The sequence below is a fragment of the Acanthaster planci genome, linkage group LG02 (assembly GCF_054643075.1).
Source record: "Acanthaster planci isolate LZ-2023a linkage group LG02, COTS_SCS, whole genome shotgun sequence".
In the NCBI taxonomy this organism is placed as follows: domain Eukaryota; kingdom Metazoa; phylum Echinodermata; class Asteroidea; order Valvatida; family Acanthasteridae; genus Acanthaster; species Acanthaster planci.
Genome location: NC_141778.1, coordinates 11,261,629 through 11,287,898, shown reverse-complemented (window position 1 = coordinate 11,287,898; position 26,270 = coordinate 11,261,629). Strand labels below are relative to the sequence as shown.

General features: G+C 42.1%; 1 protein-coding gene across 5 annotated transcripts; it reads left to right on the top strand.

The window, feature by feature from the left end:
• The first annotated feature begins 237 nt into the window (after window positions 1–237).
• Window positions 238–26,270, top strand: srrt (serrate, RNA effector molecule). 5 transcript variants are annotated; one of them, XM_087132798.1, is made up of 21 exons: window positions 238–292; window positions 6,589–6,753; window positions 6,960–7,088; window positions 7,378–7,536; window positions 8,055–8,246; window positions 10,450–10,619; window positions 10,880–11,027; window positions 13,395–13,491; window positions 13,649–13,735; window positions 14,016–14,157; window positions 14,312–14,529; window positions 14,738–14,878; window positions 15,577–15,909; window positions 16,349–16,519; window positions 16,920–17,073; window positions 17,863–17,972; window positions 18,277–18,429; window positions 20,354–20,597; window positions 21,689–21,776; window positions 22,258–22,293; window positions 25,162–26,270. In XM_087132798.1, the coding sequence occupies exons 2-21, from the start codon at window positions 6,638–6,640 to the stop codon at window positions 25,223–25,225; spliced, it is 2,952 nt and encodes a 983-aa protein (XP_086988924.1). In that variant the 5' UTR covers window positions 238–292; window positions 6,589–6,637; the 3' UTR covers window positions 25,226–26,270. The 5 variants fall into 5 exon arrangements, with proteins under 5 accessions (XP_086988924.1, XP_086988921.1, XP_086988925.1 ...); XM_087132795.1 differs by having other exon boundaries at window positions 16,349–16,531; XM_087132797.1 differs by having other exon boundaries at window positions 248–292; window positions 6,607–6,753; window positions 16,349–16,531.

The window sequence follows — 26,270 nt, the reverse complement described above, 5'->3', positions numbered from 1 at the left end:
GAATCAGTTGTGGACTATACCATAATATTGAATAGGTAACCATTCAAGGACAATTCGCATTTAAACTATTAATGAGCGAAATCCAACTTTCTGTTTTACATTAATGGCCTAAGTTTAAAAATATAACAGCATATTATAGAATAAAAGTCATAATTTATTCATATTTTTAACAAAAATAATTGAGGCCAATCGACATTATAAATTTAAGGGAGGAGGGACTTCCCCTCTTTAAGCCATGGTTCAAACTAAGCGCCATTTTACTTAAAACCACCAGCGTGGAGTTGAATGCATCGTAAGTGAACTTAATCTTGTCATTTTTAGATTAGATTTTGAGTCAGAAAACAGGTGGATGAGACACAATTGCTCACCATGTGCAGGCAGTGGAACTTTTGCTCTATTGTTTTTGTATTTACGTTAATGACAGTCAGATAAGTTGGAAAATACGCGATGCTCTGACGTCAAAGTCCTTTGTCATGTTTGTCGTGTCGTTTTCAGTTGTAGCGGCATGGCAGTACAATTACAATGTCGCCCCAAGAGGTCTTTAATTTCGCCCCATTGTTGTACCGAATGGTTGTGTTTTGTACATCAAAAGACAAAACCGGTTGTAAAAGAGGGTTGCATCCGTAATTTCCAGAAAGAGGAGCACATTCCTTATGGGCCACATTGAGAGTCTTACTTTTTAGGGGCCTAGTTTAGGCCTACATGTAGGCCCCCCTACTAACAGCCTAATAATAGGGACAGAAATGGGATTTTTGAAGTTGCTCTATAAGCTTTATGACTGTGTTGTGTTGAAAGAGGGGATAATTCTGAGCACATTGATACCAATATGTCTGTATTTGGTCGAGGCGTTGCTGAGATATGGCGATTTGAATTTTCTGAAAATGGGAATTTTTCGTTCTTTTTCTTAATGGAGATCATGGTTAAAGTAGAGCCACATTTTGTGTGTTTACAGCAGTAAACAAAATGATAAACAAATTGAGTCACAGAAAACATCTCTGTTGCTCATTTATTTTCAGCCGTTCTTTTTTGAATCAACAAAATTGTATGCACAGTGTATGTTGTACACATAAATCTATGTGTGGAATTTTGTTTACAAATAGGGTTGTCATGGAAACGCGGCTATTTACGTTTTTCCTCAATTGGTTGTAATGAGCCCCAATTTTACAGTTCAAACTTCATAATATCAATGAAAAACTGATGAATCACCCTGACTTGAAATTGGATTAAAATTGGGATTACGATTAATGAGTTATTTACGACAGCATTTGTTTACTAATTTATAGTGTAGTAAACAATGTAGTAAACAAATTGAAGCTTCCATATCTTCGGATATGAAAATGCTAAACGGATCCTGTTTTCACTATATTCCAATAGATTAACATCTCTTTCCAATTTTAAGGATTCATAACAATTCTAAAGGTAGATTTTTGGAGAAGGTTGCCATAGAAACAGACAAAAAACTTTGTATAAAATAAGTTAATTTGCCATATCTTTAGACATGAAAAGGCAAGAAAATTGCCATTTTCTTTATGTTAGCCATATTTTTCTGTTTCCAGTGTTTAGGTGGAATAAAAAAGTATGTTAGCCATACTTTTCTTTTTCCAATGTTTAGATGTACAGTATTACTGAAAAGTATGCTTAAGCCTAATACTGGCAGTAACCAGTTGCTATGGAAACGATTAATTCAGTTGAAATTTTCATGGTGATAGCAACAGCACAGTTTAAGAAATTTTAACTTCAGATCAGGGACCATTTTTAACAGTACATGTATGTACACAATGATATTGCATTTTTCTTGTCACATTAAACCCTCAACAGGATAAAACATTAGGAAGATAATAAAATCTTAAATCTAAAATCTGAAACAAGTCAAATTCTAGAATCTTTGAAGTTTGACATACTTTAACGTTTCTGTTTGGTTCAAATGAACCATCTATTTATTACCACACAGTAATTTAGTGCAGTTGGTTGCCCTGAAGTATGTATTAATACAGACAAAAGTTCGGGTAGCCAAGAGCATACATTAAGAGATTCAACACATTTTCTAAAACGAATGAGTTTTGTTTCACGTACATGTACATGTGTATTCAGGGCCATGAACTGTAACACAAAAGTAATGCATTGCTCTACGGATGACATGTAAATGAACAGTATGCATGTATTGAAATTGTTCACACATCCCATGCAATGAATACAGATAAAAAGGGACCTGTATTATGTAACGAGCAATAAAGTCATATTAAAACTATATATGCATGTACATGTACATGCAATACACGTGCATCTTGGTTCATTTTGAGTTTAGTTTCAAATCCAATCACATTTATTTTATAATCCTAACTTCATCTCACATTCTTACTTCTGGCTTGTTTTTGAAAGGAAAACACGGTTAATTCTTCAAAGTTGCTGGAAAGTAAGTCAGCTTTCTAAGCACCAGTTGTGGTTTCATCCGTTTAACAAACTGTAAGAAGTTAACTACTGGTAGGTGAACCAGTTCCTTGCATGATTTTAATAATACAGTTTGTCTGATTTTCTCTGATATAGCTTAGTTTTCTTATTGCTGACACTTAAGAACATTAAGGCAAGAATGAAGTTTACAGAAGTCCTAGAAAGAACAATTTCTTTATGTACAAGTAGGTCTACTTCGAGGATATAGGCATCCATTATGTCCTACGATCAGAAATTGAAAATGAGGAGTGAATGAAGACCCTTTTCAACATACAGGAACAATGGTGATAAGAACAGATTCAGATGCTATTTAATATTGAACACATTGAAATGCATTATTTTCTCTTTATGTAGTTACGAGTGGATTAGGAGGGAACAATTTCCAAGTTGCCATCTCTGTAATCCTCAACAAGTTTGTATGAGTACACAGCTTCATCGTCATCTTATGTGATGTTGAACCAGTGAGGAAACCCAGGAACCTGACTAATGACTTCACCCGTGTACATCTGTCTCTCCCCATCCCCAGAAGCAAAGTAGTGGCTGACAGTTTTACCGACTAGCAATGGAATTGTTACATTCATGTCATCACGTGTGGTTGTTTGAACTGACTCCCCATCGGCTAAAGAAGTTGCTGCATCAATAAACAAATTGTTTACACAATGCTGAAATTGTTTCTGCCATTGAAACTAGGAGGTGAAGTCCACAGAAGAAATTGTTCATTTCAATCAACTTTTGCTTGGCAGTCTTGCTTAAAGAATCCCAGTTATCTGTTATTTTTAGGAAGGCATGACTCTCTATAAGACTGGAGGATTGCATTGAACTTAGATTCAGTAGCAGCACGATCACTCATTGTGTTCTTAATCTCACACAGTATTTTAGAACCTACATCGTCTTTTCCATGGCTGATGTCTGTGATATCGTCTTGAATCTTCTTAAAAGTTGTAAGGGTATCCCCAGCACTTTTTGAAACCATTTCTCTTAAACCTAAGACAAAGTTGTTATACTCTGCATCAGTAACTGTGTATGTCATTTAAACATCACCCTGTTTTGGCGTTTCATCCAATCCTGGATCGCCACAACTGAGTTGGGATGCCCGTGACTTTGAAGGAAATGGGCTGTTTAAAAACGGACAGAAAAAGAAGACTTCATAATTCCAAATATCTGCCGAATAGTTTGTTTTATTAAAGGAATCTTCTTTCAATAAATCACAAAATTGAAGGATATTAATCAATTAAGCATACAGTGTTAACATATTATGTAAACAAATAAAGATTGTGAAAAGGCAATTATAACATAAATAGAAAAGAATCAAAACTAAACATTCAAATGACTTACCAAGCAACAGTAAAGCAAACCAGAATGTTTGGGGCATTTCATATGACAAACATCCACCATACAAATGACCACGTCTTTCTCTCGAAGATTTTTAGATGTAGAGCTCCACTTATTTAAAAAACTTCGAAGAAATTTTTCAAAATTTCAGTTTTCATCCAAAATATAAAGTAAAAAAAAAAACTTGGACAGAACACTCAGATATGAAAAACATGATTTTAACTTAAATGATTCGGTGTAATTTTTTTAAATACATTAAAGTTAACAATAAAAACTTTGAAATAAATATTGTTAAGTCTTTTGTCCTTCCTATTCAGCCTTTCTTTATTGGAAGTCTCATAAAATTCCAGGTTCATTCATCATTTCACCCATGGTGTGCATGTCGACAGTCATTTCATATTCCAAAAAAAAATTAACATCGACATATTCATGTATAGATGTAAGAGCTGATAAATGTTGGTTTCAAAGTCATTTCCCCAAACAAATCTTCATCAAAAATGATGTTACACAAAATGCAAAGGTGCGTGAAAAAAGCTCCGCGCTGCGCGCTGTACGAAACAACGCGGCTACACCACCGCGCACACACGATTGTTGACAGACCGTGCGACGCGTTGGTCCCATGGCGGTCACTCGGCGTGATACGCTAACTTATTTCGCTCGGCGGTCAAATGCGCTCACAGTCTTTTATACAAGTCCAAATGATTAAGGGTATTTATAACCTGAAAATTTCAAAAATGGACACTAGTTTCTTGTATATACGACAGAAATGCTCCAAAATCGCTTGTAGAAGAACCAACCTCCTTTTCACGGCCGTATTTCGAAGAAAAATCGGGCGAACTTCGCCAAAACTTCGACGAGGTGCTGACGGAAGTCGTCAGCTTGCCGTGTGTGAAAAACGAAGCGATTTGAGAATGGTGCTGTGTGGAAGAACCGGTTCAAACCGGAGAGTTCCGGTTTGGAGACGCGAAACCAAACTTTTGTACACAAAACTGTACGTGCGCAGATGATGTGCGCAGTAGACCGTTGCGGTCCCTACTAATAATATGTCAAATTGAACATGTTGAAAGTAGGCTAGGCCTAGCGTTAGACCTGTAAACAGGGTCCGACGAATACTCCTCCATCGTACACTGGGCCCTGTCCCGATACATGGGGATTTCTTTCGAAAAAATTTTATGGGATATCCGGGGGCATCCGCTTGATTTTATGAGCTGAAATTGCACTGGTAGGCCTAGGCCTACACGTACGTACACATGTATGTTCACTACTTATGGGATAAACTATCTGCTAGGTTGCTAATTGCAGAAACCTTGCCTTTTCCTCATTTTCTTGCCGTAAGGGCTTCGCGCTCTTGCAGTAGTCTCCCTATGATAAATTTTACCACAAATTGTTTTCAGGTTTTTTCTTCATGCCCATTCACATGCCAGTTAAATACCCCCAGAACTGTGGGGTCCGACGTCCACCCCACTCCCACGAACCCCACAGAAAAAGAGCCTTTTTTGCCATAGGCTGTGCATGACATTTAACGGGGCAAGAACAGTGATTCCATTTGAGTTGTGTACCCATAGAAATGTTGCTTCATTTCCCCCAAGAATTTTATGTAAGTAGGCAGATTCATGAAATTTCAGACATGCCAGAATACATTCAGTCACTTTTATTTCTGTTCAGTTTGGCAATTACAGACGATAGAATTGGTAATTGCCTCTGGTTCCAAGGTGGCAAATTTTCCAGCCGATGTCTTTTTCACAGAAGAAAGAAAAAAAATAATCTTAATTTAAGAAACAATTTTATTGACATCCAAACTGAAAATGTTAGTAAAATGAGAAAGATATTAAAGCATGACAATGGTAAATCTCCCAAAGGAACCTGTTAATTTTTACTAAGTGTTTATAAAGAAATTTGATCTCATAATTTCTGGACAGCCATAAGGTCTTTTTGTCACTAAAATATTTATATGTTTTGTTCATCAATAATGCTGTTTTGAACCATGGGGAGTGAGGGACATTCAAGTATTCTAATGGGCCTTATTTCTGCATGTTAACCTATGATCAAAGAAATTAAACCCTTTACAAAAGAACCAAGCAGTTGGTTTTCCATTGCCAAAAAAAAAATAAAAAATATGCCTAGGCCTACAACACTCAACAGTTGCAAACAATACCAACAAACAAAAAGAAGAACCAGAAATCTAAAGTAGAAATTCAGAACACAGAGTGTGAAATTTAGGGAAGGATCAGTTTTCATTAAAATGTGAATTTGGTGAAGAAACATGAAAAGAAGTAAAATAGGCCCAATTAATGAAATATGGGACGACCACTGCCACTTTTTAATAACTTCACACCTATATTAAATAATGGAAGAGTCCACTTACAAAACTTTTGCGAAGCAGGCAGACTGTTTCGTGTAGTGCTCGGGTACATGTAATTCTTTTAAAATCCAGATTTGATGGGCTAACAACTTAGTTAGTTCTTTTAAAAAATGTTTTCAACCACAAACATGCCCCAAAAATGTAAAATACGATAGACAGGCTGACCTTGATCACTGGGTCTTGCCCATCGTGATCGGCAAGGCTAACCACCATGCCGCCACTCAGTTCGCCCGTTGGCGCGGCACTCGCCATTTCCGACATTTATCGCAAAAGTGCAAGTGTTGCTGTAAGTCAAAATGATAGTTTTTAGCAACATAAACGTTTGTTACGCAAATACGCTGCGTCTATTTTTGTCACGTGACATACGGCCACAGATAATGCATATGTTCAAAATGTGTTTTTACCTGCTACTGCTACATGTTGTTGTGTTTATTTCCTGCTTTAAGTATTTTCCTTCAGAGCAGTGGGCCCTAACCAGGAGAGTAAAAACCTACCATGGATAGCGATGATGAGAATGATCGCCGGCGGAGGGATAAATTCCGTCGGGAACGGAGTGATTACAGCGATCGCAGAGAAAGAGATACCCGGCGGAGGGACGATTGGAATGATCGGTACGATCGACAAGTTGGTCAGGATTTCTCACAGATTATGCCGGTGCCATTTTTTGTAGGCATAACTTAGGAATACATGTAATGTTGTGTTATTCAGAAAGGCTACCTTTACTGTCGCTCTTATTAATTTTCAAGAATGTTTAACAGATTTTTTTTGATGAGTGAATCAATGTTTGACACCAAAATTTCAAAATTTGCCCTCACAGTAGGCGGAGAGATACGCGCGATTTGAGGGACTGGAATCGACGGGACTACCAGGATCGTGGACGGAGGGACAGGTACAGCCCCCCTCCAAGGGACTTGAGTCCGCCCTCCAAACGCATGAGAAGAGATTGGTAAGAAAGTAATTTAGGGTTTGGCCAGAGCAGGGCAGCACATGGCAGGGGCGCCAAATGGGTCAGCTTCAGCGTACCCACCAATGCTTAAGGCGAGGTTTGGGAAATAGACTTCGGTTGGGTGTGAGTGGGGAAGAATGGATGAGGACAGGGCAGCGCAGGGGTTCAGTTGCTTCGCTTGAACACACCCATCAGACGTGTGAGGAGAGATCAGTGAAAAAATAGCTCTGGGTGCGGTTTGGGCATGGCGGGCTCGACTAGCGTGTCACCATTCTTTTTTCATGTTCAGGGATTCGGGAGGTGGCTACGGTAATTACAACATGCCATACGGCGGGGGTGGAAACCAGGGGTATGGAGGCCACCCGCAAAGCCACGGCTGGGGTGGTGGTGGTGGAGGTGGCATGCAACACATGCAGCAAGGTCCTCACCATGGTAACCAAGCACCAAGGTAAGCTAAGAACCAGGCGTTGCAGCTGGTATGGAATGACATTGTGCACTTCTCAGTTGATAAACCCCAAATCCTCCTCAATCCAAAATCCCTCGGGCAGTTTTGGAGGATTTTGGAAGATTGAGGGTGAATGGCAAAAGTGCATGGCTGATTGTGAAGGATGCCATGCGTGAAGGTCGTGGGTTAGACCTTGTGTTATTCTTGCCCAGTCCTACATAAATTCAGTCCGATATTTTGAATCAACCGCACTACCCTCGAACCCCATTCGTACTGCCTCGACTTAATGTCAGGAATTGCCGGAGGATTTTGAATGATTGAGGCAGTAGGCACACATCCAAGTAACATTTTCAAGAACTTTTGGAGGATTGAGGGAGAATCCAATTTTTCACCCCCAAATTGGCGGATTTTGGAGGATTGGGGAGGGGCCTTAGCAAAAAGGGGGCCCAGGGGGTTAACATTCAGTAATCACAGACCCAATGCAAATAAGCTGTTTGATTTCTGCTTGTCCGTGATGGCAGGGGTGGGATGGATCATGACCATGGCCGTGGAACCCCCCACGGCCCTCACCTCATGAGCTTCAAGAACTTTCTGGCCTCCCAAGATGACATGATTGATGACACAGAAGCCGTGCGTAAGTACAACGAATACAAGGTGGAGTTCAAGCGCACACAGCTCAGCGAGTTCTTCCTGGCCCACAAGGAGGAAGAGTGGTACGTGATTGGTTCATTTCAAGTTATCAGTTACGTGATTGGTTCATTTCAAGTTATCAGTTACGTGATTGGTTCATTTCAAGTTATCAGTTACGTGATTGGTCATTTGTTGATTTCATACAAGATATTATTCTTTAAGTAGTTGGTTAGTGCCATACAACATGACTAGTAGCTTTCAAATTTTAAATTGTATCTGTTGAAAGAAAACCACTAATGTGTTGTTACATACATGTATACTGACTTCGGATTTCAAACTGATGCCTCTTTGACGAAACACTGCTGACTGGAGAATTTACACCCCTACTAAATTTGAAACAGTTGCAGCTCATTTGAACACAAACTGCATTCATATAGTTCTCACTTGTCTGTGAGTTATAAATTGGTACTGAAGCTGCATGATTGGTAATAACCTGTCCAGAAACGTTCCTTCACTAGCCTTTTCGTTGGCATGTACCTGATAATGGGTTTACCCCTTGAAAATTGAAAAGTCCTGTTTTGGAGCTTAAGAAAACTGTTCCCTTTTGTTTTGAAATAAAAATGCCCTTCATCATTTGATTGTCTGTTATTGTTTTATCTCTGGTGTGGAAACTGTACCCTCAAATATAAAAAAATATGTGGGTGAATTTTCAAACTTTCACCCCCAAAAAGTGAGCAGTTTTGGTTTTGCCCGGTGTGGGATATTTGCCTCTATGATTATTCTCTTTCTGAGAAAATGCATTGTAGGACTACATGTAAGTAGATTTTTGTTGTACGTGCATCTTGGTCTGCTGACTTACAAACACAGTTCCACACCAGAATTGTTCTCTAACTTCTGATACTAAAACCTGTCTTTCCGCAGCAAAGCTTCGCCAAGAGACAAGCTCCGGGGGAAGAAATACCATCTCGCGATCTGTTTAATTTGTAGGGCCACTGCGCAAAAATGCAGTGTGATAGGGCTAGGGTCACCAATGAGTGGATTAGTCACAAATTTAGTGCTAGGTTCGGCGTTAACCCCCCCTCAAGTCTTCACGGGAAATAATATTGAGCGGACGGCCAACTTTACATGAGAAAAATTCATGAATCCCCCTTTAAAAAAAGGGCTGGATTAATCGGAAGAACGTGTAACTGGTTGTCGTTGCGGAGAGGGACCAAAACGGAATAAAAAATATGGTTTGCATCTCCGGGCCTGCCTCAAACGTTCGGTTGTCCTCGTGCGTTGCTTGAACGGCCGAGTGGTTGGCAGGTAGGGTACACCCCATGGGTGATGGTGGTGGTGGTAAGATTTGGATAAGCACATTACATGCATATGAGCCTGCTTCCAGACCTATGTCACAATATTCTCTCCCCCTTTTTTTAAATATGAAGTGTTGCCCAAGATGCATGCATGTGAAGTCTGAGCGATTCGCATTCCGTCATTCCTCAAACACTGAATTCCATGGCGTTGCTCACTTGGCTGTTTCAGTTGGACTCGTGATCAAATCAAAAGGGCCGACACTGCAAATACTGCAAATAGCAGTTGGCCAAACACGGCAGATCTTCTCTATCATAGCTGCAAGTCAGCATGTCAAGTTTGTGCTTTCAAACATCGACTGGTAAAGCTTTTGAGCAAAGATGCCAAGTCTGAGTCAGGTGCAACTTTCGGCTTTGATCAAATCGGTCCAGGAAAGACATTTGCCAAAAAAAAGAGCCAGAATGCGATATTCATGTGCTTTAAAACATGCTACCAAAAGACCCATCAGATTCCCACCTGCTATGTATCAACACGACCAAGAAACCATAAGAGCTTTTGTATGGATGTAGACCATGCCACTCACTCTGTGAACCAGACATAGGACTGGACAGAAACTTTCCTGATGAAACAAAAACACATACATGTATGAAACGTTGTGTGCTCAGCGTGGCATTTTGAATGACAAGCAGACACAATTGCATTTGCTGAAACAGTCTGGCCGAAACAGTGGCATGGTCTGTATTGCTTCCCATCACACATGCAGCTGTTCAGTAATTTAATCTTGATCATACCACTGTTTCTGTCCCATCCCCCCCCAATTCACCAAAATGCATCATTACACTCAAAACACTCAACAACCAGACACGATGAGTTCTTATTGTTAAGCATATTGTGTGATTCGATTGCGTTGACTGGCAGCCAGGTTTTATTTTTCTAATCCCCCGTTTTCTTGCTTCCTTCTCCCCTCCTGTCCTATCCTGCTTGTCTGACAAGGTTCCGGTCAAAGTATTACCCAGATGAGGCAGACAAGCTGAAGGCAGAGGGTCTGACTGCTGTCCGGCGACGCCTGCTGGTGTTCTTGGAGCTGTACGAGGAAGGCTGGATGGACAAGTTGAGGCTGCAGTCGGACCGGACCGACGACATCAGCCGGTTACTGGACGCAGGTTGGGCTGACAAAGTCAGTGGCCTTGAACATATAGAGAACCAAAGCTTACTCGCGCAAGTACCGAGCTCTTCATGCCAGCAAGGATTTGCCATCACTCTGACAGTCTTTGAGACTTTGCTTGGAAATTCTGGTGATTCCAAACCGTCCGAGAACATGTTAAGGCAACTGAATAAAGAGATTGTCAATGCAGAATGAGAAAATGGTCACGCAGCTGCGGAATAATGACCGAGTTGTAATTTTAAAATTTTCATCCGGCAGCTGTCATCAAAATGGAAGGAGGCACGTCCCTCGATCTCAAGGTACTGGATCAGCAGTTCCTGTCACCACGGCGACGGATGACATCAGAGACGCTAAGCTTGGCTCACAGCCCAAGGGGGAAGTTGGAGATCAAGAAGGAGAAAGAAGAGTGAGTGGCCTGGAATGTAGGGCTGAGTCAATTGGATAGGGCTGTGCCGAATATCCAAATATTCGATCGATTGTCAAATATGTGAAAATTATTTTTCAAATTTGAATAGTTGAATGCAAAATTCATGAAAAGAAAGGGAGCATTTCCTGTTGTTTTAAATGAGAAAAATGCTCACTGGAGGCTTGTTTCAAGCAGATTCAAATGAAACGTGTCAGAAATCTTACAGCGATTTAAAAAGTAAATTATTCAATAACCAATTTAAAAGGAACAGAAATTTTCAACAGGGCAAGAAGTCTTGTTCATCTCTTACATCTTGCTAAATCGTGGCTGGAGACACTTCTAGATGTGAGAAGCTATTGTATGGATCATAAGGTACAATTCTGTGTGTTATTGTGACTGATTTTGTATATAGTTTGTTCATCAACAATCTGCCAGACAGTGCGTCCAAATGTTTGGATGTTCGATCAAATTGAAGATTGAATATTCAAATAGTGAATTATTCAAATTGACTCAGCCCTACAATTTGAATAATTGACTATTTGAATATTTAACTCTCATTTCGATCAAATATTCGGTCATACTGGCCAGCAGAGAGTTGATGAACAAACCATATGCAAAATCAGTTGCAATAATGCACACAAATGTACATATAATCACCATAATAACTTCTCACTTTTAGGACTATTGCCAGCCAGGATATAGCAAAGATTATTGGTTTAATAACAAAGAGACTCTGACACCACAATTTGTGGTCGCTGAGAGACTACTTAAAATTTCGTCTGACGCGGCCATCTTCCTCTTTGGACTTCCTGTCATTCAATTTCAAGTTGAAGTATTGTCATGAAGGTTACATCTTATTTTATTTCAACAAAGTTTGCATCAGTACATCATGATTACAAAGAATACTATTTTGGTACATTTCATATTTTTTATAAAGAGGAACAAAGAAATTGACTGGAGCGGGATTTGAACCTGCAGCCTTCGTAATACCGTACCGGTGCTCTAACAACCAAGCTATCCAGCCCTACATGTATGTTGGTGGCTCTTGTCATTTGTCAATTTCTGTGTTTGAGGGGCGCTAGCCAGAAGCCATTAAACCTGAAACACCATGTAGCCAGGGATCACGCCCCAATAAACAGGGGTGAGATTGATCAGTTTTTAGCTGATTTCAGCTTTTTTTGTTGTGGATTTCAGCTTTTTTTTCCTCACCGGCTGTGTTCAAAAGTGTAGGAGACTTCACAGTTCAGCTTCTTTATGCCTTTGTCAGCTGTTTTCAGCTGTTTTTATCATTTCTCAATCACCCCTGAATAACACGATACAGCCTGGGAAGAAGTGATGCAAGTAGACGATGCAAACAAAGATGATATTGACACATGTTAAGAGCCATCAACCTAGGGCTGGATAGCTACAGTTGGTAGAGCACCTGTACAGTATTCCGTAGGCCGCAGGTTCAAATCCCGCCCCAGTCCATTTCTTTGTTCATCTTTGTAATAGTTTGTAAGCACCAAGTTAATTTCCGTGTATGATTTGTTTCATGATTCACATTATTTTGTTAAAAATTTTGTTAAAAATTCCATATTTTTGGATGGATTCTATGTTGGGCTGTTGGGCATATCAACTGCCTTCAAATGTCTGGAATCTGCTTGAAACAAGCCACAACCGTGCAACTTTGCACATTTAAAAAAGCAAATCCTTTCCTTTTTATTCTTTAATTTTTCAGTCGAATATTCAAACATTACAAAATACAAATTATTGCAAAATATTGTAATTGGATATTTGATAACTGATTTGGCACAGCCCTACTGGAATGTAACAAGAAGAAATATCACTGAAATTCTAGAGGGTCGAATGTCCAGCTGTGTCGAACAAGTGGGAAAGAGTTCCATATCTGGACGTCACTTGACACCCTGTGCATGTACCCTAGGAGACTGGTCTGACAAAAAGTGGTTGCTAGGTGAATGCTGCAACATTTTCACTGCAAAATTAGACCTTTTGGGGATATGTTGTCACTTTTTGATGGCTCATAAACTACGGCATGGGAAAATTAGTGATGTCCGTTTGTGGAATTCTTACCAATGACTGAACTTGTCCCCCCCCCCGAGATTGGTCAAAGCCTGTTCATTGGCAAGGAGGTAGTCAGTAGCGTGCCTTGCCTCTTTGCTCCCATATTTTTTTGTACAGTCAAACATGAAACTTCACATTCTAATATGTATGGTCTTTGGTAACTGGTGATGTGGCCAACTTAGGCAGGCTTCTCAGAGAAGTGATGAGTCCAACCAGTGTCGGCTTAGGATTTGTGTCCACTAAAATGTGATCTTGAATCATGTACTTACCAATTGAGTTGCTTATTTGCTTTTGCTCTTGTAGAATCAAGGAGGAGGTGAAGGAGGAGAAAGGTGCCTCAGCTGCCAAGGAGGACGTCAAGCAAGAACCAGAGGACAAGATACCAGATGAGACAGGAGAGGTAGGCTTGATGTCGGACGCTGAAGAAGCACCTCTGTAGATGTGGTTGCTCATTACGTGGACAGAACAACAGCTTTTATCCCATGGTTTATGTCATTTGTATATCCGTCTGATCTGAAAGCCTACAAGCCATACGTTCCCTTGCCTTACGTCCCCAGATTGTCAGCCCCAAGAAGGAAAAGGGTGCTGAAACACAGGAGGATGAAGAGAAAGATGCAAAGACTAACGGAGATGAGAAACCAAAGGTATTTCTGTCCTAATCACACTCTGGACTTCAGTTGTAACCTCTGTCTATACGTTTGTCATAAAACCTATCTGATTTATCTCACCTGCGATGTCACACAATTGTCACAGAGTCTTGTGTATCAGTGTACATACACAACCAAAGAACATTTCCTTTGCACATACAACACTTCATCTGGAGATTGGTGTACTCGTCAACAAATGTCAAAAATTATATTTCCTGAATTTGAACAAGTTGTAGTGTATCCTGCACTGGAAGTGAACTTTTTCCCCCTTAACCAGGGTGGCTCGGAGAAACGTGGGAAGAAACGCAAGCGACACCACGACAGCGATTATGAGAATGACAGCGGCAGCAGCAGCAGCGGCAGCAGCAGTAGTGGCAGCGAGTCGGAATCTGATAATGAACCCACCCCACCAGGGCAGGGTGAGGCTCCACCCCTTTTGGGGGGAATAATATCTCTGCATTGACCTTCATGTCACAGTGCATAATTCAGTGTCGTACCTCTCGAACAAAACAGTTTCTAAGTCACAAGTATGACAATATTGTATGTGTGTGTGAATGGCATATCTCTCCCAAGGCATGGATGATGACGTCCTTCCTAGCGACAAACTTGAAGAGGACAAGGAGGCAGAGAAGGCTCGAAAGGAGGCAGAGGAGGATGACGGAGAGCTGAAGGAAGGCGACAAGGAAGGGGAAGAAGAGGAGGAGCAACCAGCGCCCCGCCCACTGCACAAAACCTACTCGCTCTTCATCAGGAACGTGGCGCCCATGATCACCAAAGCCGAGATCATCTCGGTCAGTGCCAACGCCTGCGTTACTTTTATGATGCACCTTGCATTTCTGATATCGAAATGAGATGCTCCTGAGAGCACAATTTGTTTAGAGACAAAATGGGGTGTCAATACTTCACCATGTGGTATAGTAAATTCAGAAAAATTGTGTCAAAAATTCCAGAAGAATTTATGTTAACAAGTTGTACCGTTTTTTTTTTGGGTCATTTTAGTTGTGCAAGAGGTACAACGGTTTCATGCGAGTGGCTCTAGCTGAGCCACAGCCGGAGAGGAACTTCCAACGACACGGCTGGGTCACCTTCGATCGCAGTGTCAACATTAAGGAGATCTGCTGGAACTTGAGCAGTATCAGGGTATGTAGCAAGCTACTGTCCAGTCACAGAATTGGCAACTTGCCAATCTGGGGCATTTGAACTGACTATTTGGCAATTTCAAGCATGGTTTGCCTGGAGGGGTTTGCTCCACAGTTAATCTGATCTGCCCAATTTCTCCTCCCTAAAGAGAAGATAAGTGAAACTGGCTGAATCCTTACCCTCCAGGGTGTTTTAGCTAGAAACCCTGCCAGATAAGCATTTGTCAAAGTGGCTTGCCCGTCCAGTGCAGCAAGATCCAACAGCTAAACTATCCCCGAAAACCAAACGGCCTGGGAGTCTGTGGTTGCCAGCCATCACAAGATCCAACACTGACATTGTTCCCAGCTCCCATTGTCTCAACATGGGCATTTTTGGTTGGTTGCTCTTGATTGCCAGGCTGAGTGCAACAAAGGGCACCAGACTTTAACACCTGCTGTACTAAGCTGCATCTGGCAGGGTTAGGGTTGAATGGGAGTCATCAATGTAATAAGAAGTCCTGGAGGAAACCAGGATATTGTTGTGTCACTGTGTATGTTGCAGATTGTCTGCTAAATTTTCAGAGCTTTAGTCCTCTTGAAAGATGCCTCGACCAGCAGGCTTGTGAAAAGTGGGCAATATGAAACACTGACTTTTCGGAAGAAATTTGAAATGGATTTTGTCATTGGGTGTGTGTTTGTTTGTTTGCTTTGATTCCTCAGCTGAGGGATTGCGAGTTGAGTCCTGTTGTCAACCGTGACCTCGCCAACCGCATCCGTGGGGTCAGTGGCATCACCGCCCACAAGAAGATCATCCGGGCTGACCTCAAACTGGCCGCCCGCCTGGTCCAGCAGCTGGACAAGCAGCTCCGGCTCTTCTGCCCCGATGAGGAGGCCCGTTTCGCCCGGGAAGAGGCCGAGCGAAAGAAGCGGGAGGAGAAGCGCAAGGAGGAGGAGAAGAAGAAACGAGAAGAGGAGAAGAAAGACGAAGACGATGGAGAGAAGAAAGAAGAAGGACTTCAGGAAAGCTCAGCCGAGGAGAAAGAACCAGAGAGGGTGAACTTAGACCTCAGAATAAGATTAATGCCAAAGCCCATGCTCAAAGTTTGAACTCAGAAGTCCACATTTTTGCTCCTTCAGAAGTTGTAAACCATCATTGCTGCAGTTGGTACCCCCTGTAACGACTCCCTTTAGGTGATTCCATAAATATGGGACCCAACGTGTTACACTTTTGGTGTCCCCCTTACACATGAAACAAATTTTGAAGATCGGTTGACACTACAACTGAAAGACACTTGGAAAATGGAAAGTGGTAAAAGTTACAAGCTTGTGTGCTGCCTAGTATACTGTTAAATGGACGAAATATTTCATTTAGTTACAGTATAAGGTGCGAACAAACTGATTGGTTTCGTGTGTAACGAGGACACCAAAAATGTCACAAGTTGGGTCCCAAATTTATGGAATTACCCATTTGCGTCTGCTCTGTGTACTTCAGATTATCATCCCGGCCAAGTACAAGTTTAATCCAGTCCTAGAGAATATTACTGACTACTTGGTGGAGGAGGTGAGTGCCGAGGAAGATGCTCTGATGGGAGCCAAGCCGGAAGAGGAAGGAGAGGAGAGTAGCGGAGAGGTCATGTTCCTGCGGGATGAAGAGCTGAATAAGGTTAGTCCTCAGGTATGATGTCCATTATGAGATGTCATGTTCTCAGTGGATAAGACGGTATAAATTAGGGAGCGTTTCATAATTGTTGAGGGCGGTATTTACTGCGGTACCGCTGGTTTTTTTTTAGCGGCACCACACTAGTTACCCGAAAGGGCTTAATGCTGGTACGGCAAAAATACAGCGGCACCGCAGTAAATACCGCCTTCTGTAATTATGAAACGTTCCCTTAGGTTATTACTCAGATTGCTGTGATATTGAAGAGGAACTGAATAAGTGTAGTCCACAGGTTATTCTGATCAGTCCTCGGATATCAAGTTCCCGATCCCAAGGAGGAACCGAAGAAGGTAGTCCTGAGATTGCTCTTGCCTGTCCTAACACCCATGTCTTCTGGTGCTTGTAGGTGCTGGACCGCTTACTGGTCTACTTGCGTATTGTACACTCAGTGGATTACTACAACACCAGCCAGTACCACATCGAGGACGAGATGCCCAATCGATGTGGCATCATGCACACCCGAGGACACAACCCCCCAAGTCGCCTCACCCACAAGGACTGTAAGTTGTGCATCAGGTCTACCCAGCCAATGAAGGGGGGGTCCTTGTGGATGCCCATGAGAGGTGTCTCATTTGGGGCCAATTTCATTCAGCTGCTGGGCACAGACAATATTTCCTCCGCAAATGAGGGAATAAGCATGTGCTTGGCCGGTCTTGAACGTGTGTTCAAGATCGTCTCAGGAGAATGGATGCAACTAATCTGTGTCCATTCTCCTGAGCTGGTCTTAAACCTCATCCTAAGACTGATATCATTTATTCCCATTCATAAATTCCACTTAAGTCAGAGTCAAATGAAGTAATAGACAAGAAATTTGCAAGGAGTTTGTTCAAGAATTTGACTGTGATTTCCCTGAACACCCCTATATTCCATGTGCAAGTAGTCCAGAAGAATCTCTTTGTAATTATGGACGTCACGCACGCACGGCGAGTTCTGTGCTCAGCGGTGCACACAGACTCTTGACCCATAGGAATGGATTAAACTGTCTCGTATCTAGGTGCCAGCATGATTTTACACAGTGGGCATTATCAAATGTTAAGTATATGGTCACGATGCGTATTGTTTACAAGAGAAACTGTCTAAGGTATTTGTGAACGTCAGTTATCAGCCAAAATGGGCATTTTTTTATGGCAAATCCATTGAATTCAGTCTTGGTGTACAAAATTATACCTTACTACACAAGTGTGATAACCCAAAACGTTTTTGGAATGGAAACACGAAAATTACGACTCGTAAAATTAATTATTAAACCGAAATGGATGTGTGTTCTTTCATTACTTTCCTTCTGACAGTGACCAACTGGATCAGTAACTTTGAGACTAAGCTGTCCAACCTGTTGAATGCAGCCTCTGATGTAGTGGATGAAGAACTTGTCAAACTAGGCAGGAAAGACCCAGAACTATATCCTTTGCAATAGGGATTACGGAAATGAAGCTAACAGGCTCTGACTCCCGCTTGACTGGCCTGAGGGACAGACACCTGTTGCAGACTTGTGCAAATTTACCCCATTGGTTGCGTGGGGACCAAATAAAAAAGCAGGGCTTTGAAGTTGAGTTTGTTAGATCAGCTCAGGTTTTTGAGAAATGAATTGAGTGTACTAAGGACAGTTTTGCCAGTTAACCAGCCTGCCCAGGACGGTAACCAATCTCTTCAGTCACCAGGCACATCCTTGTTTCTGCTCCTTGACTCTGTTGTCCCTTCTCACAGAGGTGGAGAAGTTTGTCAAGGCCAACACCCAGGAGATAGGCAAGGATAAGTGGCTGTGTCCACTCAGTGGGAAAAAGTTCAAAGGGCCGGAGTTTGTCCGGAAACACATCTTCAACAAACACAGCGACAAAGTGGACGATGTCAGAAAGGAGGTTGGTGATAGTGCTCTCTGTTTTTTATTTCAAAGTTCTTGAAAAATTCCTTCCTGTTATTTAACCTCAACCTTCTCACTTAACCTCTTGACGACGGGAACTTTTTTCTGAAAGCCGACACCAAGAATTCCAGCCTCGCTTGGCCACAAAGGCCACCTGCCAAACCGCAAATTCTCGTTTTGTGGCCCTGCGTGCTCTGCACCCTTTGAATTACACAGTGAAAAGGCTCTTTGTTCGGTGGCATGCGACTCTACTCACGCTTCCACATTCCCATTGGCTCTTTGCAAAGTGGGGACTGTTGTGAAGCTGGTGATTATGATGCAAATTCGATCTTTTCATTTCTGGGCTACACACAAAGGCCAATCACCATATATACAAGAGCCAGGGTCCGCCTTCTTTCACCGTGTTCGCTCGAGCGTGGGCCGAGAATAATAGCTGAAAAGCGGGCTGAGGATCGCAATTTTTACGGCAGCTTTTACCGTCATCCATCACGAAGGGGTTAATATATCTAGGGGATACACCCCCCATCTTGGTTTTCTTGTGATAAATCTTTATGAAACGTGCCATACGTGCCAAGTATCCGTCATAAGTATGTCTACAACGTTTTGCCAGACATACGGTTTACTCTTAATGCTTTGTTAGCTTTTATTGGGTACACATCAGTGAGAAGAATTTAGTGTTACTGATTGCCGTATATGTTAATAATCTTGTGTATCGTGTGTTGAATGTAGATGTGTACCACCCTTTTCATCCATGTCCAACCCCTCAAACAGAAAAACAGTATTTGGTAGCCATTGGCTCCTAATGGGGAAAAATTTAGGCGCCAGCACTTATATGAAAATTTACTAATCACATGTGTGCACTCGTACGTACACACGTGTAGTATAAATACCCTGCATTTACATCGTCCATCCATGCCGAAGAATCATGACCTGGGACGGCACACGTCCACCACACAACTTGCATACTAGCGCCAATGAGGTCAATCCACGAAATCTGGGTTTTCACCAAGGGTTCAGCCACGGACGTGACGTCCGTAGTTTCAGCATGTCGCAGGACACCCTGCTGCATGAATTGCGCTATTTCTGACACTCTAAATCACAGCGACACCCTTTAATTTCGGCATGAGCTCCGTTTCAGGTTTCATTTACATTGCAGCAAAAAAGCAGCAAAAAATGGAGCCCATGCCATGCCGTGGTTTTGTAAAATGGCCCTGGTGTCCGTATACAGTGCATCAACAACGTATGTTTAGATCGGGAACCAACCAAAGCGTGTGCGTGATCGCGACACATGTACATTTAAAGTATGGTATATGTACATGTACAGCGCACTCGGTACGACTTAATGCGACTTGCGCTGCAATTTCTACTTTTCCAGAACGAACTTGGAGTACATAATCATTGCTTTTTTGATTTTTAAGCATACTCAAAATTGTTCAAATACATTTGTATGTAGTTTTTAAGCTATCCTAAGTCGCAAATGGTGACTGGATGGTGAAAATATGATCGCATTAGCAAAATTTTGGTCGCATTTGCGACTGATTTAGGTGCTATTTAAAGCGTTGTCCATGTCAATTTTATTAAGTGTCTAATGGTTGGGGTTTATATTTTTCTGAAAAGTAATAGTAAATTGGCAATTTTACCTGACACATTTGTATTCTAATTGCAAATGAATCTTGTAAATCTATAAATGCCTCTGTATTTTTAATTGGTTTTATTGATGTAATCACTGTAACAATTCAATCTTTGGGTTGTTAGCAAATGGAAGTAAATTTATTATGAAAGTCGGCATTTTAGGGCGACTTCCAGTGGAAAAATGGGAATTTCGCAAGGTGAAATTTTTTGTGAGACTGGTATGTCATATTTGAGAGACAACTCCACCAGCTTCTCAAAGTTTAAATTAGGCTGATTGATTCTGTTCACAGGTTGCCTTTTTCAACAACTATTTGAAGGACCCAAATCGCCCACAGCTGCCCGAGCCCCAGGCCCAGAAACCCCCAGGTGGTGGAGACAGGCCCAACCAGGGTGACATGCAAGGGGGCGGGGGTGGAGGCGGAGGCAGTGGAATGGGTTACCAGCAGCAGCAGCAGCAGTTCGGCAGTCACATGATGGGCTACGGTGGGCAGCAGCAAGGTGGGAATTTTGGCAGCAACCGAGGCTTCAACCAAGGTAAAGCGCGTGTTGGTGTCATCTATAGAGATCAATCACAGGTTACCTGAGCCCATTTTGGGGTCAGAGGCCTTGAAAAGAATTGCACTCAATCTAAATTGGTAGGAAACCTCAAGATACCTCAGTCATTTAACCATTTCCCACCGGGGTGCCCGGTTTCGGGCAGATAGGCATTATACATGAAGCCGGGGAGCCCAAAACCAGTCAAAAGAGCTAGGCCTTGAAACAAAAGACCGTACTCGGAACAAAAGACCCAGCTGCTGGGAATTGCTAACAATCTTTTTTCAGTTGTCAATAGCGGAGGAAATCCGTCATTGTTTTGAAAGATTATACCTCTGTTTGTGGCATTCAGCGCGAGCGGATTACCACTGGAGAATGCGGATTACCACAGCCACGCACTGTGCCAGTTTCAGGAACAAAGGAAAATTACATAACACCACACAATCTGGGCTATTTTTACAAGGCAGCAGGCCTGGCTGAAATACTCGGGCGTCAATAAGTGTTGTCTGTCAAATTAGAGTAGCCACCAGAAAGTCATTCGTGCGGGTGTAAATGTCCAGTAAATGAAGTTATGAATTTTTAAAGAATTTTGAAATTGGAAAAAAATTAAAAATTACCTGGCCCAGCAGAATCAAAATGGATAAATGGGCCTGGTGCGAAGTGGTTAATGTCCATTTTCGTGGGGACGCCAAACTGAGTGATACATCAAAACAAAGGTTTCACTTCACTCTGTCTCGTTCAAATAAATATTACTAATTTTCACCGGTTCCACAACATGAGTCTTGTGGTAATTTTTCAAGTAGTTTTGTTCCTGTATACATCAGAAAGATATTAATATGCTCATTCTTTTGATATGACTCTCAGTCTGACATATTGTTGAAGCTTCCGATTGATTTACATTGTACAAGGTTCTCTCCAAGGCCTTTAACTCAAAAGTGGCTCTGGTGACTCTGGGGACACTGTTTGTCAGGCTGTGGGATCCCAATCACAGACATATTCAATGCTCTAGATGTGCTGGTCCTGGAGATACATGGAGCAACAGTTGCTTATTTGTCTTCGTCATTTGTGGGTTTTTTTTGCCCCTCTCCAAGGTCCTCAGTTTGGCCACCAGCAGCAGCAAGGGTCCTTCCAGCGTGGCGGGGGCGTCTATGGGGGTGGCTTCAACAGACCACGCAACAGGTAAGAGAAGGCTGGTGTATGGTACCTGGGCACCGACTTGGTCACTGCTTTAACAGTTACAGTCCAGTTTGCATGCAACCAAGTGGGTGGTTGTTTTTCATAAACAAACAAAATGTGCTTATATCACCTTAGCACCAACTCCCCCCCCCCCCCCCGATATTCAACTTCATATCACATCCATTGACTTTAATCATGACCTGGGTTTAAACCCAACCTAAGTTAGCCTGTTGATGCAGTCCCCGTCTTAATTCGACAATTTTCTTTTCAATATTTCTGTATTTATTTTTGTGTGTTCTTAAACGAAAGATCCCCTCCGTAACTGGGTAAAAAAAACTTTTAATATAGAGGCACCTGTAAGAAGAAAAATTCCCAGTAAAATCCTGAAAGGGTTCTTGATAAGGGAGAAATTCATACTGTAAATAGTAAAGATGTCTCATTAAACCTTCCCCCATCACCCAGCACTCTCCCCTTTGGCTTTCAGATTTACCAAACGAGGGGATCAGCTATCATCAAGAACGTACGTTACATTCCTTATTGTGTGTGTAAGAAAAAATTCCCTTGAGCCGGTATGAAAAGGGAATTGCAAGTCTAGAAAGATCTAGCCCCTCAGCATAGGAGATGAATTCTTGATGACGTTTAGCAGAAGCACTTCTTTTCAGATGGGCATGAACAGGTTGAGTGCACCCTGTCTTTAGGCGTTTCCCATAAGCCCTTGTGGTCCGTCTCGGATGTGAAACTGCCAATCATGAGTATCATTGGCTATGGCTGTGGCCAACAACCTTGGTGTGCAGATGGCAAAAGTCCAAGTCGTAGCCACAAATTACCGAATTTGGACACAGCCTGGCATCGAAGATGGACCGCAGAGGATTGTTGAAGAAAAAGGGGTGTAAAGTGTCTGCAGGAAAGACAGGGCAGGATCTGGTATTTTGGGCTCTTGATCTAACATTGTTAGCCACTGCCGTGATAAAAGATCCCGGCTTGACCAGAGATGCCAACTTTCTAGTTTGTTTAGCCTGTTTCCGATTGCACAATCCAGAGGAGATTTTCACAATTTCCAACTCCCAAGGTACAAATCATACAATTGCGTATACAACTGCATGCAAGGTAGCCTGGAGCCAGCCTCGTAATGTGCGCGTCAGAAATGTGTTGCTGGCATTCCACAGTTTGTGCGTACAAGATACGTGGGTAACAGCAAAACCAGCAAGGTCGATCCACCTGCTGGCCCCAGTTAACGCTATGATGAACTAGGGGCGGACAGGCACGAAGGCACTTCATTAGCAATGTGATTGTGTATGTTCAGGAACCTGCATCTTCATCGTTACATCATATTGTGTAACAGGATCACACTTTTCAGTTTGACAACTTGGCATCTCTGTATTGCTACCTATTGTCATGATGAATTATGCATGTATTCACCGTGTCAATGTCAGAACTGCAAATGTTCAGAAGCGATAATCGGATAATCAAGACCAAGATGAAGGCTTTAAACACCATTTGGCACTTGAATCACATGACCTGACTTGACCAAACCCATAATAGCATGCATGGCGAAAGCATTAGATTTTTCTTGTTCATGAATCAGGCATGTTTTTCTGTTTCCTTTTGGTTTGAAGTTTTATTGTGTAACTCTCATATTGAAATGCTCTGTACTGCAAGCCTGTAGCTTTGCTTGATCCCATTGCTCAACGATTCGTTTGCCAAGTTCACCTTGTTCTCCCCCAAAAATGAACAACCAAGGGAACAAACAAAAATCGAAAATCAAGAGATGAGGCCCCTCCCCTCAAATGTTTGCCTCTGGTCAGACTGATGTTCTGGAATAGATGCGGCGACGCGGTTTTTTCCCCCTCCCGTCCGCCAGTGTTGGACTGTACGGATGATTGCAACAGCAAACAGCTCCAAATCCATAATCTGCTATCATTGTTCAACATGGATCTCGCTGGGATCTATCGCCCTATGTAACAGATCAAGCTGCTCGCCAAAATGTTGAGGCAGTACGGCAAGAGAGGGCGCTGCTGTAGCTATCGCAGAGAAAAAACCGTAAAGGTTGACGCGCATGCTTCAAATCGACATGCACACTGAATAGAGACGAAAGACTTTTGGGGGCCTGACTGAAAAGCTATCCCTGCTGTGAATGTAGGATACATTGCTTGCTCCTTTCATGAAATTTTTGAGGACGAATTTTATGCCATGGCATTTTTTTCTGGAACAAAGCAAATTTGAAGTTGGTTAAACACAATTTTAGTTGTGTGTACGTCAGATCTGCCCAAAGTACATGTACACTGTGGGATTTATTGGTCTCATGTTAGATCTGCTGCTTCCTTTCACACTGGATATGATAAACCGGAAGGGAACAGGTAATTTGGGGGAAGGGGTTAGCCTCGGCAGTAACCGGTCATTGTTAAAGATTGTTCATTTGTTGGGTAAGATGAACAGAGCCATGCCGTGTTCAAAACCTGATCGATATTTGCAAAAGAACGGTGCCATCAGTGCGACCAATGGTCCATGTATGTCTAATCTGAATAATTTAGGCATGCGACTCCATCAAAAGGTCATCGTCGTACGTCAACCTGAATGAAATAAAGGGAAGAGGGGGAGGATAATTGCCTTTGTCTCATTGGATGTTGTTGAATGGTTAAAGTATTTATGTCATGCATTGGGCAGCACAACAACCAAGTCCTCTGTAGATGTGCCTGGTGAGGCCTGCCTACGCGATCCCCATTATCTACATGATCATTTTGTTTGCAGACTGGCCAATTAATTTGCTGTTAGTACTCTTGCCTGTTCTGTTGTTTATTCAGCGTCAGGTTACCATTGACCGCAATAGAGGGGGGAAAACAGGCAGGAGACAGTCTATAGATAGAACATCCGTCCTTGTAATTTATGGAGTGGGAGAGAAGGGCATGGGCGACTGTTAACCTCAGACCGTAAACCTCTAGCCAAGTCATGAGATGCCAGTGTTTGCTTTATGGAATGTTGATAACTGTCGAATTTGTATCTAAAGGCTGTTTGCAGCCTTTCAACAAAGAGACTTTACCACATACTGATGTCCAAATACATCAGTGCCTGGGGAAATCCACTGGCCTGACACTATTGGCACTCATTCATGTCTTGAAAAACTATCAAACTGCTCGTATCTTTTTAAACACGGCCAATCGTGAAGTTTGTGAGAGACTACGGATGGAGGGTATTGGTTGCCACCAACGTTCAAAACACATGACTATTTCTCCCCCGTACTTGAGGTTACATTTAAGTAATTTAGCGTGGATTTGGGCTGTGGTTGAACGAAGCTCTCGTTGTAGTGTCCAACACTTGCAAGGGATGAAATTGAAGCAAACATTCAGGGGAAACAATATGAGGTTGTATTTATTGTGTCTTCTGTCTACAGGGATCCCAGACACATTGTCAACTATCGTGACCTGGATGCGCCAAATGACGACGATTTCTTTTAATGCCATATGAGGCAGGAATTCGACACCACATAAGCTACTGTCCACCCCACCCACACCTTTGTCTACCTGCCACGCCCAACTGAAGTCCACTTTAAAGATACCATACAAGGGTAACATATGCCCAAAGCACATTGATGGTCAGCTCATTCGTCAGTAACAGTCGCTGTTGAAACTCCCTTGAATGAGAGAGTTCATGGTGACCTGTCTCCTCAAATTGGCGTGGGCAATCTTGGAAGTCGAGGAGGTTATTTTAATTTGTTTGGTTTGTACAATATAATTTTTTTTAGTACTTTCCTGGACTGAGACTCTCAGCAGATGTTGAGCTAACAGTTAACACAAACAAAACCAAACAGCACAATATAAGCGGCTTATTGATCATTTACTCAAGTCCTGGTGCGCCCCCCCCCGCCCTGACTGGCCCATCTCTGCCGCATTACTTTAAGCAGTGTCGTAGCACCAGATTTCGTAATAATTACAAGCTATTGATCATAACACTGGCAGAGTTTACGTGGGACCCTTGTCTTCAGAAATATCGTCTTCCCCACACCACTCCACCAACCGTTTCTCCACCCAAGTGCTACCCCCACCCCTTCATTGGTCCTTGCATCCTTGCCCTGCCAGTGCCTATCAACCATTAACATGAAGGCTGAATCCGTGCGTACCGTACCTTCTCAGAAGACATTAAGTGCTTAGCAAAAACTCAGCGAGGAACGAGTATGGATCATAGGACTATTTAGCCGGTTTCTTTCTTTTTTTTAAATGAATTTGCTAAACAGAAATGAGCCATCGTTTGATTCTACCACTTTCTCCCCATGCTTTCCAACTGATTTTAATGAAGTCCTTTTTGTTTTAGAAACATATTTACTTTTTGTTATGTCCATGAGCTGTAGACCAGTGCTGTGTACATGTGTATTAAAGCTTAAATTTCTGTGGTTTAAAATATCTTACAATAATTCACGTGCTTTGTCCAAGTTTGTAGTGGGAAACCTTAAATTGTCAATGTGGCTTCAGTTGGTTTTGAAATAAAGTAAATACTTGTGCGCAA

Excerpts from the sequence above, each read along its gene's own strand:
- srrt (XM_087132795.1), top strand. The coding sequence starts at position 6,638 with ATGGATAGCGATGATGAGAATGATCGCCGGCGGAGGGATAAATTCCGT. Across the intron at positions 14,158-14,311 it reads ACCCACCCCACCAGGGCAGG|GCATGGATGATGACGTCCTT; the intron begins GTGAGGCTCCAC and ends ATCTCTCCCAAG. Across the intron at positions 14,530-14,737 it reads CCAAAGCCGAGATCATCTCG|TTGTGCAAGAGGTACAACGG; the intron begins GTCAGTGCCAAC and ends GGGTCATTTTAG.